Genomic DNA, 16,146 nt, shown 5'->3' with positions numbered 1-16,146 from the left:
TACATTCACAGACACATACACACAGTCACACAAATGCACACACACACTCACTCATACATTCACAGACACATACACACACAGTCACACAAACGCACACACACACTCACTCATACATTCACAGACACATACACACACAGTCACACAAACGCGCACACACACTCACTCATACATTCACAGACACATACACACACAGTCACACAAACGCACACACACACTCACTCATACATATACAGACACATACACACACAGTCACACACACACACACACTCATACATTCACAGACACATACACAGACACACACACACACACACCCTCACTCATACATTCACAGACACATACACACAGTCATACACACACACACACACCCTCACTCATACATTCACAGACACATACACACAGTCATACACACACACACTCACTCATACACACACAGTCACACACACACACACTCACTCATACATTCACAGACACATACACACAGTCACACAAATGCACACACACACTCACTCATACATTCACAGACACATACACACACAGTCACACAAACGCACACACACACTCACTCATACATTCACAGACACATACACACACAGTCACACAAACGCACACACACACTCACTCATACATTCACAGACACATACACACACAGTCACACAAACGCACACACACACTCACTCATACATTCACAGACACATACACACACAGTCACACAAACGCACACACACACACACACACACACACACACCCCTGTCTCAGCTCAGATGCTTATACTCTGCCTTTCTGCCTTTCCTCCATGCACTGTGATCTTCAACAGGCCTTCAGTGCTTTGATGCTCCTGAGAGTAGTTAACTAAATAACGTTCAGCTTTTTCCTAGCAAGACATCTGGCCCTGGGGACGCCCTCCTGTGTGGGCCTTCCTGTCTGAGCCTCAGTCCCGGCTTCTCCTGGCACTCTGGTTCTCATTGAGGGGATGCTGCTGCTAGGGATCAGGGAAACTGGGTTCTGCCACTTAGTATCCAACTGGATGATCTTGAGCAATAATAGTAATGATAACTAGCAATTATATAGTAATTCTAAGTTTGCAAATATCTCATTTTATCCTCCCAACAACCTTGGCAGGGGGGTACTAATTTTTTGCCCATTTTACAGCATTTACTTTGTCCAGTCACATAGTTGGTAAGTTTCTAAAGCTGTTCTTGAACTTGGGTCTTCCTGAAACTCAAATGTTCTAATCACCAGGCAACCTAGAGGCAGGTCTGAGTTTCCTTCTCTATAAAACATGGGGTTGGTCCAGGTGACCACGAAGGTCCTCTGCAGCTCTAAATCTGTAATCCTATGAAAGCTCACATTTTATTTTTTAAATGTATCCTAAGACCACAGATCTAAGGCTATCAACTCATCCAACATTCCCATTTTGCAGATGGGAAGCCCAAGATCCCAGAAGGTGACAGATGTCAAGGAAGAGCAAATATATTTCTCCTCTCCTTTAAGTGGACACGAAAAGAGAGGGATGGGTCAATCCAAGTCTTACAGCTCATGGAGCAGCCAGACTCCAGGATGGGCACACCAATGGGGTGGCACAATTTGGGCACAGTCTGTGCATCACAGAGCTCCTCTGCAAACACAGGGCCAGCATCTCCAAGCACAAAGAGCCCTCCTAAGTCTGCCCAGCATCCTCTCGGCAGCCTGGCTAGATGCATGTGGCCCTCCCTTCTGTGTGGGTTTGGGAGCCCCCCGGGCACCTCCTTCTTACCTGGTTCTTGTCCAGCTCACAGTTCTTGTACTCTTTCTCCCCCTGCTCCTGAAAGGTGACGATCACAAAGCCCACAAAGATATTCATCATGAAGAAGGCCACAATGATGATGTAGATGATAAAGAAGATAGAAATCTCCACCCGATAGTTGTAGATTGGGCCGACGTTCTCCCCATTGGAGTCAATGGCTTTATACAATAACCTGAAAATATACACACGTATTAAAAACTGGGCTGGGGATTCCTTCCCAACTCGGGGTTTTCCCTGTTGCCAGATCAGCAAGCTTCCTGCTCCAAATTCCTCTAGGATGCAGCATGTACCGTTTTATTTGATGAGTCCATTAATTTTTTTATTACGAACTTAACAAATTAAAATGTTAAATATAGAAAACTAGAATAAGAGGATTACATAAGAAATTATGAACTTCTAACACACAGTCTTTCCTCAGTACACATTTAGCTTCATAAATTGTTCTAGCTTGTCTGGGTGTTACCTTTGAACCTTCCTTCTCTATTCTGTTCATTTTAAAAGTTTCATTGAGATTCGCTTCTTTCTTTGCCCATCTAATTCTCCCTTCCATCCCCAAAAATGCCCTATCTTGCAGCAAACAAGGATATTCAAGTCAGATAAATGAATACATTGACAACTTCTGAAAATGATCATCTCCCTTGGCGCCTCTAGTCTGGCCCCTTTCTGCCAAGAGTCGGGAATCACGCTTCAACATCAATCTTCTGGAGCCAGGATCAATCTTGACACTGATCCAAGTTCTTGAGTCTTTTAGAATTGTTTTCCTTCTCATTATCATGGCCACTGAATAAGTAGTTTTCTTAATTCCTCTCATTTTACTTCTGACTTCATAAATTCTTCTCCGTTTCTTTCTAGTTTTCTCTGAATCCTTCATATTCATGCTTTCTTGTGGCATAATAATACCATACTAACATGTGATAATTTGTTCAGACATCCCTTTATTTATTTATTGGTTTTGAGTATTTCTTGTCTCTCAGGATTGGAATTTCTACCACTTTGTCTCTCACAAATACCTAATTCAACGTCTTCGTTTTTGACGTTCTGAGTAAATATCTGTTCATGGATTTATAGTTTATAGTCAGAAGATTCCTCAGGCCTGATGAGGTTAAGTGACTTGTCAAAGAGGCTAACTAGGAGAGCCAGAATTCTACTTAAAATATTTGGTTCAAGAAATACTGCTCTTTGCCCTGCTCCACAATTCTCTGCACACCCCAGGCTATCTCCAGTGGATGAAGGCATTCCATAGAATTCTTTCAACCATAATTTTAATTTCAAAAAGTGTCACGTAGCCTTTGTGAGTGCGTGTGAAAGGAAAGAATTGTGATTCCCTGTGACTCTGGACTAACAGAAGGCAGCCTGGAGATTGGAAGCTGCTGCCCTGGGCTACTGGTGAGAAATTAAGAGCTGGGTGGTTCTGGCTATTTGTCATCAGAGAGGTGCTCTCAGAACCCAATGCAGCAAGCAGCAAATGTAGACATAAAAATGTGTGGATCCATGGGGCCTCTCTCCCCAAAAGGCAGAGTAGTCACTACTCTTTCCTGGTCTTACAATTACTCTTTCAGCACTTATCTCCAATTCACCCAATGAGAACAGCACTCTGCTCAGGTGATCAAGCAGTGTCCCTGGTGCAGCATTGTGTACTGTATACTGGTACGTGGCACAGCATGGTATACATGGCACAGCATATCTAGTACAGCATGACATATCCTGGCACAGCATGCTATATGTGGCATGGCACAGTGTACTGGCACAGCATGACGTGTGGCACAGCATGGCATATGTGACTTGGCACAGTGTACATGGCATAGCATGGCATACTTGGCACAGCATATCTGGCACAGCATGATGTGTGTGGCATGGCACAGTGTATGTGGCACAGCATGGCATACTTGGCACAGCATATCTAGTACAGCATGGCATATCTGGCACAGCCCACCATATGTGGCATGCCATAGTGTACTAGCACAGCATGATGTGTGTGGCATGGCACGGTGTATGTGGCACAGCATGGCATACATGGCATAGCATATCTAGTACAGCATGGCATATCTGGCACAGCACACCATATGTGGCATGGCCAGTGTACTGGCACAGCATGACATATGTGGCACAGCATGGCATACATGGAATGGCACAATGTACATGGCACAGCATGGCATAGTTGGCACAGCATATCTGGCATAGCATGACGTGTGTGGCATGGCACAGTGTATGTGGCACAGCGTGGCATACATGGCATGGCACGATATATGTGGCACAGCATGGCATGCATGGCATGGTATGATGTACCCAGCACAACATGGCATACATGGTTCACTGCAGCATGCCTGACATCATGTACAGCATAGCCACTGTGAAGACCCACAAAGAACGAGAGAGATCCCTGCCCTTGAGAAGACAAACTGGCCACGGATGCAGGGGACGCTGCTGAAACTCTCTCTAGAAAAAATGGCAACATCTTTGCCATTAGGGATGAACAGCTTCGCCATCTTTCCAAATGTCTCCCAAATCTCTCTCTTTCCAAGAGAACTGGATCCTAGAACTGTGCTACTTGTTCATTTGCTTCTAGTCATTGTATATCATCTATGTTCTACTGATCATCATTTCTGCGTTTTTGATGAGGAAGCTGCTTGGCAGTGTGTAGTTTGAGGCGTGGTTCTGTATCGCTACCTTCCTTCACACTTTTTTCCATTATTTTCTTTGACATTCTTGACCTTTTGTTCCTCCATATGAATCTTATTTTTTCTAACTCTATAGAATAATCTTTTGGTAATTTTATTGATGTGGCTTTGAATAAATAAATAAATTTTGGCAATACTGTCATGTTTATATATTCTGTAGTGATTTTAAAGGAATTTTTCTTTCTGTCTCTCTGGAGGTTTGTTGATAATATATAGAAAATCTGATGACTCTTTCATAACCTGAAACCTAGACAAAGTTATTAATTTTTCAATCAATTTTAAGTGACTACTGTTTTTCAAATAAACCACCATTTTTATTCTATTTCAAAGATCATCTACAAAAAGTGATTATTTTATTTCCTTCCTCCTAATTTCTTCTTCTGGTTTTATTGCTAAAGCACTTCTGGCACTATATCAACAGAAGAACCTTTGAATACTTACATCTTCCACCTCATGTCTTAGATGATAGTGGGCCAAAAAATCCTTATCTCACAAATAAAGACCTCCAAAATAATCTAGGGGAAATCCAACAATGGAAGTGGGGAAAAGGGGCAATTTGGGGGGAGTGAAGAAAGGAAGGGGGAAGGATAGTCAGCTGAGTTTAGGAAAAAATTTTAAACAGCAAGTATGATCCTGGGACTAGTTCACAGAAGAAGCCATGGGTCACTCGATACTCACGCAGGCCATCCTTCAAATGTGGAGACCGTGAAAAGAGCCATCATCGCCGAGAGGACATTGTCAAAGTTGAAATCACTATTTTGCCAAACTCTCTCCCGAACCATGGGGCTATTAACATCGCCATCTTTGTAAAGGATGAAGAGTCCCCTAGAGAAAGACAAAAGCCACATGGAATCTCCATGAATCCCTCTACAGACAGTTAAGGATGATGGTAAATGCAGAGCTCCCCACCCACTGATCTACTCTCCGGGGCCGCCCCAAGTAAGGGCCACCTTCCCGGCCCTGCCCCTCTGTCCTTTCAGAGCAACTCTGGCCGTCATCCAAGCATCTACCCTGCACTAAGGCTCTAAGGCTAGGTAGGTCTCAGTAGCCTTCCATCTAAGGTCATCTCGTCTCTGGGTCTGCTCCTCCATCTACAAACATCTGCCTCACAGAGCTGTGGTCAAAAGCAAATGAGATCCCACCTAGAACACCTCCGTAAACGTTAGCTCTTGGGAAGATTTATTTAGAAAATGAGGTGAGCCTGGAGGATGCCTGAGATCTCCTCCAACCCTACATCTATGATCCAATGGCTTCTAGGTTTTCTAACAGTGATTTTTAGCTGTCACCCTCAAAATGGAAACAACAATAAAAAATCTACCACAACATAAACATTTCACATGTACGGATACTGTGCAATAAAGAATAAAATAAAGCAATGCAAGGGAAACAATAGGAACAACAAACAGTTCTTGTCATTGAGAAGCAAAAACAACAGCACAAATTAAGTGCTAGTGCTGCTCGAGATAAAAATCAGGAGGATGGTGCTCTGAGCAACGAAGACGGGAATGGCTCTGCGGTCCACGTGCTCATTCAGCCCCCTGATGGCCAATGGCACACTTGTGCGAGCCGACGGCACCCTGTGGGGGCAGGCTGGGGCTGGAAAATTAATGAACATTTAGCTTCGGCTGCAACAGCGCAGCTATCGGCAACCAGCTACTGCAAAACCACAACAAAACCTCACCCGATTTCTGTTCTCATGAAAAAGGAAACTGAAGGTTCTCTCAATGCTTTTTTTCTTCAAAAGAAAATGCTTTGAAAACCCTAACCTGATCTTACTCTGGCATCTCTTCAAAGTCAAAATGAAATTCAGTCAACCTCCTTTACTCAAGCTCTGAAATTTAAGAGCTTTAAGAATCATAAGCCTAAAGAAAGGGAAATATCTATACTCTACTTTATTATAAAATGAATGTTTGTGGATTAATAGACATAGAAAATAAATCCTGGTATATTTTGATCATTTTTTGTTCTAATCCCAGATCCCTTTGGAAGGCCCACTTTGTACTGTGATATGTCACCTCCCTTTTCTAGTGAAAGCTCTATTAGCCATAGAACCTGAGAGAATTCATCACTGAAAAGAAAGAAGGAATTTCAAAAGGGAACACAGTCACAAAATTGCCTTACTTGCTTATTGTGTTAAATTTAATTGACGCTTAATAAACAAACTACATGTAAGATCAGAATACTAAATATACCTTCTTTTTGAGTCTTTGAAAACTTAAATGTTCATGTGTGTGGATATTTGTTAAGTTTATAATAAAAATATTAAAAAATAAAAAGAGAGTGGACAAAGGAGCGAGTGAATTAGATGTGACTTTGATGAACAGGATGGGCATGAGGGTGCACGGGAAGAACCCAGGCAGTAGCCAATGGTTGTCTTCCCCCTCTACACCTCTCAGCACAACTGAAAATGTGTCCCAAGCTGAACATGTAGAATTCCTTCCCCATATCTCTCCTGTACCCTGGAGAACACAAAAATGCCCAACAGAAATGGCAGAACAGAGGAAAGGAGGAAAGCTGGGAAACCATTCTTAAAAGTTTCTCCCTCATTTTCTCAGGACTCCCCTCTTCTTCTTCATGGTAAGTCACCAGCCTTTTCACCCTAGAAGATCCCTTTCATCCTTTCAGAACCACTATTTTTGAAGCAAAGGGTCCAGGCTAGCCATGCTCACTCCCTGTCTCTGGACTCCTTCCTCCTGACTGTCCATACTTGTTATTTTCCTGTTCTCTCCCCATACTTTCTCCATCCATCTAATGTGTTTATCTTCTTCTATTATAATATAAACTTCCTGTGGACAGGAAAAATCTTTCACTTTCTTTGATCTGTATGCAGAACTCTTAGCAGAGTGCCTAGCACTCAGTAAGCACTTAATGTTTGCTGGCTTAACTTATTCAGAAAAAATACTTGAAGAAAATCTAAAACCTTAAAGAAGTTCTTTTCTGTTGGGTTTTTTTTTGTCTTGGACCCCTTGGGCAGCCATCTGGGTGGGCCCTCATCAGAATTATGCGTTTTAATGCATAAAATATAACACAACAGACAGGATTACAAAGAAAACCAATTCTATTGAAGGAGGTAGCAACATGCTAAAATAAGCCCACAGACCTCAGGTTAAGAATCTTTGATGTAATGAAAGATTTTAATCTATCTCAATGACAGATAATACATGAAGTGATTCCCTCACATCTCCCAAAGCTAGGGGAAACTCATCCCAATGTGAGCAGCTAACACTGGAAAGGCTCGTCTGGGGAAGACTGTTCATCCTGCCTGGGGATGGTCAGTGTCTAGACTGCTCTCTGAAGCTGAGCTCATATTCTTTCTCCTTCTTCCTCCCCAGTTCCAGTCCCTACTCACCTGCATTCTTCAGGGTTACTTTTGGCTTCATCCGTGCACCGGTAGAACTTCCCCTAAATATAAATAGAACAGGAAAATGTAGCTCCTTGAAAAACTACAAAATGAGGGTATGACCATGACCAAAGGCACCTTGCCCACCCTTACCCTCTCTATCCTCAAACCAATCCTGGATAATTGGGAAACAGGAAGAACTATCACCACTGAGAATGCCCTAATGTCTCTTGCCCTCTATCTGCTCCCAGTCCATTCCAGAAGCGATCCTAGATTGATGGGTCTCCCCCTTAGTCCAAGCTGCAGGATGGCTCATGGAACTTGGATGAGATGGAAGTCAACAAGCCCAACTCTCTGATGAGAGGGAGATCCACCACGGCCTTACCCACAACCCCTGGCACTGCCACCTTCCCTAGGCATCTAGGGCAACTGACATCCACCCCGTAACTGCACCCTTAGGACATCTTAGTCTCACCAAATGTTCTTCAGTTGAACTTTCTTTAAGTGTTGGCCCCCCAACTAGTCTGAGTATGAAAGCAGGAACAATCTTGTTTTTTCTGTGTATTCTCCCCCTGTCCCATTATCTAGAGCTTGACTTTGTGGAAATTCGAAACATAATATGCTCAAAGGGACGCCCTTGGGGTCGGAGGGGAGGAGAAGGAATTCTGTTTCTCATGGCTGCCTCTGGCAGACTGGGGGAGCTGAGGCTACACAATATGTGGTCCCAGCCTAAGTGCTGGACGTATTCATCGATCCATTGCTTCCAAGTCCGGGGCTCTCTCCCCAAGCCTACCTTAAACAGCTGCACCCCAATGCAGGCAAACATGAACTGAAGCAGGGTGGTGACAATCATGATGTTGCCTATGGTTCGAATAGCGACAAAGACACACTGAACCACATGCTGGTGAGAGAAGAAAGGAACAACAGGAGAGAACATGGAGACTCAGCCGTGATATTCGGTTCACTCGCTACAGCTTGATTGGGAAGTGCGGCGGGTTCTGGGAGTGGGGGGGTGGGGTTCTGTCCCTGAAGCTCCCTCTACATGTAAAATAGAGACCACGGCAGCCCTGGTGAACTTGGGCACGTAGAATATGTGGTCGGGCCATGGCAAGCTCGGGCACATAAAATACATAATCAGGCCATGGCAACCCTGGCAAGCTTGGGCACATAGAATATATGGTCAGGCCATGGAGAGCTTGGGTACACAAACTAGGTGGCCAGGGTTGGCAATGGGCAGCTCCTACCAGGTGGTTCCGGGCTAAAACCTAGCAGGTCTTTTGATATTTAGGAAACTTGCTATTTACTAACAAGTTTTTGCTTGTTACTCATTTTCTGATCGAGAGTACAAAGCCGGAGCCGGGAGCAGGGTGCCAATAGCATTATGAGCTTTCTCATTCCCGCAAAGCCAGGGCAGAGGGGGTTCATCTCAAGATAAATTGGATTAGACCATTTACACGGGTAGAGCCCACTTTGAAGTTAAGGGGATGAACCCCAGTCTGGCTCGGAAGAGGCCAGGACTCTGAGGGGAAGACATATTAAAGAACCGCACGTTTTAAGAAAAATATGAATAAGAACCTTAAGTCCTTTTGCTCTGTTGATGGCCCTGAGAGGCCTCAGAACTCTTAAGACCCTCAAAATCTTCACCACGGAGATAGCACTTGATCTAAAGAAAAGACAAATGGGAGGAAACCATCAGTCGGATGCCATTCATTTGCTTTCATTTGTTGCCACGGAGGTGACTCCTTTGTAAATGACCTTTATACACAGATACAAAAGTTAGCTCTACTTCTTTGGCTCAAGGTCAGTTAGACAGTCGACTACCATTTTTAAATGCCTACTATGTTCCAGGCACTGTGGAAAATCCAGAAGCAACTGAACATTTCTGAACTTGTTTAACATTCTGTTACAAAAGACTGAACATAAATCATACATTTGCTATTGTTCTGGGAGAGAAAATGTTCTTGTTCATCAAAAAAAAAAATAAAGTGAAATAAACTCTCACCCCTTGAATTGATACTGTTCTTCCTTCCATGTGCTGTTATTCAGCCTTACCCTATTGTCATTATAGATCATCTTTGGAGACTATGATGCTGGCAGAGACTAGTATCACCTAAAGTATAAAGGGATGAGGACCTAAAGGAGGAGACTCCAAGACAGAAACTCTCAGTCTTTTGAAAGAAGAAACTCCTTTCTATTTTCTTGGTTCCTTGGAGGAGCAGAAGCACTATTAATAACCAGGTTTTGAATGAGTGCTCCAATGCCATAGATATTTTTGGCAGAGGAATGATGTGGCTGAAGACTTCCATTATTATGACTTCTACCCTAGGTTTTGTGAGCATTTCAAGCACTGAAGAGTACAGGCTGAAGATCTCGGGCCATATTCCTCCTTCCTGCTTGAAACATGCCCAAAGTGAAGAAAAAGATACTTGACAATGGCTTCTAAGACAAATGCTCTTTCCTACTGAAAATGTCTACAGACAAAGACAATGTGCTGGTAGTTGATATGTCTTATAATCCATTGGGGTAGATTTCACAATCAGCTACCTAGGGGCTTCTGGGGATAAACATAATACCACAGAAGCCATCAACTAATATGTAGAATCAAGAAAAGGCAAGAAGTAACATGAGAAAACATGAGCCACTGACAAATTAAGAAATTGGGAGTTAAAGGTTGTCATTAAAAAATTATCTATCCCCAAAGCTTCATGAATATCCATCAATAAAACTAGACTCACTCCCTCATGAGTCTATTTATTAATATTATTATTATATATATTACATTATATTACATATTATATTATATATTATTAAATTTAATTTAATAAAATAAAATAAAAATAAATTAAATTAAATATAACATATTATATATTATTAAATAATAATAACATTTTTATCATAAGATAGATATTACAAAATATTAAGAATGGACACAATGTCCCAACCTCCAAAGTGACTGTGGGTATTGCATGCACACACACACATAGACGTGATTAGGTTACTTACTGGATCCCAAACGATACCAGAGAAACGCCCACGACCAGCATGTCCAGCAAGTTGAAGTAGTTCCTACAGAATGCCCCTTTATGAAGGAATGCTCCAAAAGTTGTCATCTACAATGAGAATTGCAAGTAATTGAATGTTTCCCTCCTTCTCCAGTGATACTTCCACTTGGGCTGTTTACAAGACCCCTAAGGAAGGGGTGCATATACCTAGAAAACATTGTTTATATGGTGAAGATGCTATAAAACCAAAAATGCAAGAAGGTGCTTAACTGACATTTTTAGATGCAAAGAAATATGGGCACATGGCTATCTAAGACAAAACTAATCATCCTAAAAGGAACAGTTTGTGTCTCCCAATAGAAGAGCTTAAATTCTCATTCATGTCCTTATTTGACACATGTGAATGGTACTTCTCTTGAGCAGGCACATCTTGTCTATTTTTGTTGTCCTGCTCGCATAGGTAGTCCGCCAAAATATGAGGGTGCTGCTGTCAGTGACTCCTGAGAAACTAATCAATAATTGCAAAGTTCCAAAACAGTTTCCCCATTTAGGCAGGAGAAAGAAAGCTGGTTCTCTTTTTCCTTGTTGGCCACTGGCTCCAATCCATAAAAAACCTGCATCTCCTCTTTCAAAATCCTTATAAATCTCTCATGATCTAAAAACTGCCCTCTCCCTGATTCCCATAAGCAAGTACATTCACAAATGTACATTTAACTAACACGAAACAGGTTTTATTCACCACACATAAAATCCAGTCTTGTGATTTTAAAGTCACAACCTGTATATCAACAGGCTATAAACATACTCTCACACATAAGTTCAAAATCCTCCTGGTTCCATGATCCAGTCAGTACTGGGTATTGTATCAATCACATGAACATGATAATCACATGAGAAAATGAATCCAGCACGATACTTATCCTAGCCAAAAGGAAGGAGGATGCTGGTGTTCACCAATTACTCAAGAAAAGAGGATTCAAGTTAGGACATGAACAGCATATCTGGAAGGTAACCAGTCAGAACTCACTTCTTGGCAGCTGGCCCCTTGGGATTTCTTGACTGGAAGCCTACCCAACATAGAGTTGCACAGACCAAGAGATCTTCTCAAATATCTAAAATGTGTTCAATATTAACAGGGCATTGAAAAGAGAGAGAGATTTTTGGAGAAATAGTGATATTTCCTATAAAGAAAAGTAGGTGTCTACACTTGTTTCTGCAGTGTCCCAGGTAGAGCAGCCCATTGGGATGGAGCACTAGACTTGCTCTCTTGGACTGGGAATCTGGCATTCATGTAAATGTGCATGCCCTATGGTCAGTGTATTCACTCGACTACTTTTCGATAGTACTTTTTAGAATAACCTGGTCAAACGATCACAGAATAACTGTGTTTAATGATAACTGAAAATTTTAACCTAGAAAAAATGGATCAGTCGGAGTTTTTTAACCTTCAGAGCTGAGAATAAAGAGCTAATTATGCAGGAAGACATTAGTCTCAACATCTTATTTAAAAACTATTTCTAGAGTAAAATTTGGATGGGTACACATTGGGCTCATTCTCTCAAACATTTTACGTCTTCACCTCCAAGTGGGATGCAACCCTTATTGTCACTCTGAATGATGACCCTGAAGGATTGACTGCTCGATTCTGTGTCTTTGGGAAAAGATGTCATTGGGCTAATTAAATTATCCAAAGTAAGGTAGGGAAAGGGATGCAGACCCTCATGGAAGAGTGTTAGTCCATACAATTCATTTCCCTCTAGGCGGAGCACAGTGGCACTGAGCCAAGTCCTATTTTACAAGTCATCTTGTAAACAGCCCAAGTTATAGATATGATTTCATACAAAAGGATACACACAAAAGACATCAAAATGACTCTAAAAAGCATGAGCTGGTTAAAACTCGGAACTGTACAGTTTGTTTACTGATTCTCACAGAGGGGGCCGCTTGCCTGAGGCTCAGCTCCTTATGGAAAGCCTGCACTGTCTGGAGCTGGAAGGAGGCGTCAGACACATTTCAAACCAGCTCTCAATGAGTCCTAAGCTTAATGATGCGCTGCCTGTTGTCCAATGGGGCATTTTCCACTGGAGGTCAAAAGGGACCTTTCTGTGGGCTACCTGGAGGGCATCCTTCAACGATCAGTACACAAACTCCATGAGGCAATGCCAACTTTTCAGTCATGCAAAGGCCAGACATTTAAGTTATCGGTATATGTTTACTTCTTGGAGGTTTTTTAAATAGTCCCAAATTTAAAACAGATGCAGAATACATTAACACATCAATGAACCCAAGTTATCTTGCAAATCCTGTTGCAAGAAAATAGCAGTTTACTATTTTAGGTCTCTGAAAATATAATTCAGCAAGAGAAATGAGAAATGAAATGTTCCCTCCATAAAAGAGGATGTTATCCTTTATGTGTCAGAGCAGGGGAGAAGAAAGCTCACACACAGTGAATTAGATATCAGCAGCTGACACTGTATTTTTAAAGGAGCAAAATGAATGATCTCATTAATATCATAAAGCAAAGTAGCTCCTACATGCAATCAAAATTACAACAAAACCAAATAGATTGTTACAGAATATGTCCTAGGACCAAAAAAAAAAAAAAAAAAAAGTTTGGCTTGAGCAAAGAAGACAAAAACAAAGCCCCAAACAAAACAAAACACTTCAAGCGTCCTTCCTGGGCAAGTGACCCCCAGGAATAAGTGTCCTTGAAACACACGCCTCGGGAAACCTGTTACCTTCAAAACGATCTCAAATGCAAAAGTACCAGTGAAGACATAATCTGCGTAACCTAGCATCTGGAAGGCAAGCACAAAATTGAAGCTATTATTGCGAAAGCTGCTTTGGCACATGCAAGGATTGATGAAAACGCCATTACCTTTAACAGGATTTCGACAGTAAAGATGGCTGTGAAAGCATAGTCAAAGTAACCCAGTATCTGTAAGGTACAACAGGTGGCAGAGTGAGGAAAACGGGCCGGAACCGGACCGAGAGTCCCAGAATACCCCATGCAGCTCCCCCTCACGCACCCCCTCTAGCCCCAGACAGGGAAGCTAAGTAATGACCATTTAGGCTGAGGGCCTAGGGCTGAACGTGCTCATGTGCAAAAGGCTCTCCTGTGTTTGAGACTACAGCATGATGCTCCAGCCCTAGCTGGGGTCACCGGCTGCAGCACAGTAAATGAAATAATTTATGGCACTAACTCGAGGAAGATTTCCATCTCCTCCTTCATCCTTGGCCTCCCATGGCAAGTGAACCTCATAAATGGACTAGGCCTGTAAGGTCTTCCCAGAGTAACTCCCCTCCTCATTGCCCTGCTGCCTGAGAGCACTAGCCAGTGATCAAGGGCTTCCCTCGCTGGCCCCGCTGACCAGGAGAGAGGTGACTGAAAGTGAATTACATTGTCTAGGCTGCTCTGTTGGCAAGAGAGATAAATGATGCAGGCATAGTGACTGGCTAAGGCTGGCAGCCCTGTCTGCATTTCTTGCTCCTCCTGAGCTTACAACAGAAGAACAAAATAAGAAACCTCTTCCTTGAGACAATGATCGTTCCTGTACTTTTGTAGTAAAATATGGAAACCTTTTAGGTCCCAAGCAAATTCCTGCATCTAACAGCACACAAGTTCAGAAAATCTTCAAATATCCAAGAATTTAAATATTTCTTTTTTGCTCACGGGATGCTGTATGAATTTCTTGGTCCACTAATCCCCCAAAATCACAGTTACAAGGGACATTAAAGATCACGTTCTCCAACCTCACCACATCATAGAACTATAACTCAGAAGTGATATGACTTGTCAAAAGTCCCAAGGAAAATCTGTTGTGATGAGAAAGTCTCCTGGTATGCCAGATCAGTGCTCTTTGCATATTCCCTTTATAGAGCAAGATCATGTTAAATTTTTTAAAACATGATCAAACCTTGGGCAGCTTCTTGCTGTTCATGTTAAAATAAAGCAAAGCCAATGATTAAAACAAGAGTTTCAATAAGAGGAACTGACCATTTTGCTTTTTCTCTAGGAAGTCCTATTATCAATGCTGGGTTAGTAAATCCCCTTAGATATTTGGGAGCTTGTTTCCCGATAGCTCAGACCACACAAGATATATTTAAGAATACTTGATGTGTCTCCACAGGATGTCCTATTTGAAACATTCATCAGGGCAGTGATCAATCCAAGAAGATTACGGACAGCCCAGAAAAAAGCATTTGTGACTCACTGGAGCTGTATCCCTGAGGCTGGATTCCTAGAGCTCTAGGATTCAATTCCAGTTCGGGCTCCATTTTCTACCTATTCACTCACTCAGATATTTCATAACTTTAAGAAACAGGACATCCACAGGAGTGGTCAGACTTGCAGAGCCTAGCAACATCAGCAGCCAGAAAAGATGTTCCCTAAGGGCAGCAGGAGAGAAGGACTCTGGGCTACAAGGCTGTGCAGCATGTCAGGGGACTCCCCAAGCTTCCCACTGTCCCACCACAAAAGGCTGGAGCCTGATGAGTCTGGCAAACACAGTTCTCTTTTGTCCACACTAGATGAGCACAGAAGTCACTTATTGTTTGTGTTTTATATTAATTAATAAAGCTCAACAGAATTTTCTCTAAACACTATAATTCTTCCAAATGAGAAAGTATAATCAGGCTTAAGCCCAGAGGTCATGGTCTTTACATTAACAACAATATTAGGTTTTTTTTTTTTAAAAAGTGAGTTGTAGTTCTCTCCTGGCAGATAGGGTATCGTAGGAGTCTGAAAAATTGGAAAATATTACAAATTTCAAAACCAAAATTGTTGGGATAACCAGAAAAATGTCACCTGGTCATGGTATTCTTGATTGTGAGCTCTGGGGCAACACTGATCTGAAACCTATTCTATCTCAAAATCTTGAAGAATCAGATGTATTAAAAGAGGCACTGACCAGGGCAGAATTGTGGGGTAAGGGATCCCATAAATACTGTGACCAGAATAGCTATCTATTTTCATGAAAATCCAAAAGTAAAACATAACACTGGTGGCAGGGACGCCACCAAGTGCAAGATGGGAAGAGGAAGGTGATGGGGTAGAAAGGAGATTATCTGAACACACCTCTCTTTTCTATGAGTATGGGGTATGTGTGTCTGAGTGTGAGTGAGTGTGTGAGAAAGAGAGAGAGAGAGAGAGAGAGAGAGAGAGAGAGAGAAGGAAGGAAGGAAGGAAGGAAGGAAGGAAGGAAGGAAGGAAGGAAGGAAGGAAGGAAGGAAGGAAGGAAGGAAGGAAGGAAGGAAGGGGAAAAAGAGAGAGAGAGAGAGAGCAAGAGAGTGAGTGGAGTGAGTGTTCAAAGTCTTGGCTAAACTGAAGGCTCTAAAGAAGCA

At 42.3% G+C, this 16,146-nt stretch overlaps 1 protein-coding gene across 1 annotated transcript in view; it reads right to left on the bottom strand.

Moving 5' to 3' along the window:
* CACNA1D (calcium voltage-gated channel subunit alpha1 D) overlaps nt 1-16,146 on the bottom strand; it is a 305,670-nt gene that overhangs the window by 78,663 nt on the left and 210,861 nt on the right. The window contains exons 21-27 of the mRNA XM_051978907.1: nt 13,682-13,741; nt 10,805-10,911; nt 9,377-9,464; nt 8,595-8,702; nt 7,811-7,863; nt 5,140-5,286; nt 1,754-1,955 (exon numbers count right to left, since the gene is read on the bottom strand). Of these exons, the coding sequence (XP_051834867.1) occupies nt 1,754-1,955; nt 5,140-5,286; nt 7,811-7,863; nt 8,595-8,702; nt 9,377-9,464; nt 10,805-10,911; nt 13,682-13,741 (765 nt within the window). The remainder of the gene's footprint in view (nt 1-1,753; nt 1,956-5,139; nt 5,287-7,810; nt 7,864-8,594; nt 8,703-9,376; nt 9,465-10,804; nt 10,912-13,681; nt 13,742-16,146) is intronic.

The sequence above is a fragment of the Antechinus flavipes genome, chromosome 1 (genome assembly GCF_016432865.1).
Source record: "Antechinus flavipes isolate AdamAnt ecotype Samford, QLD, Australia chromosome 1, AdamAnt_v2, whole genome shotgun sequence".
In the NCBI taxonomy this organism is placed as follows: Eukaryota; Metazoa; Chordata; class Mammalia; order Dasyuromorphia; family Dasyuridae; genus Antechinus; species Antechinus flavipes.
Note: the sequence above shows the minus strand (reverse complement) of the source record. Positions and strands in the feature narration are given on the sequence as shown.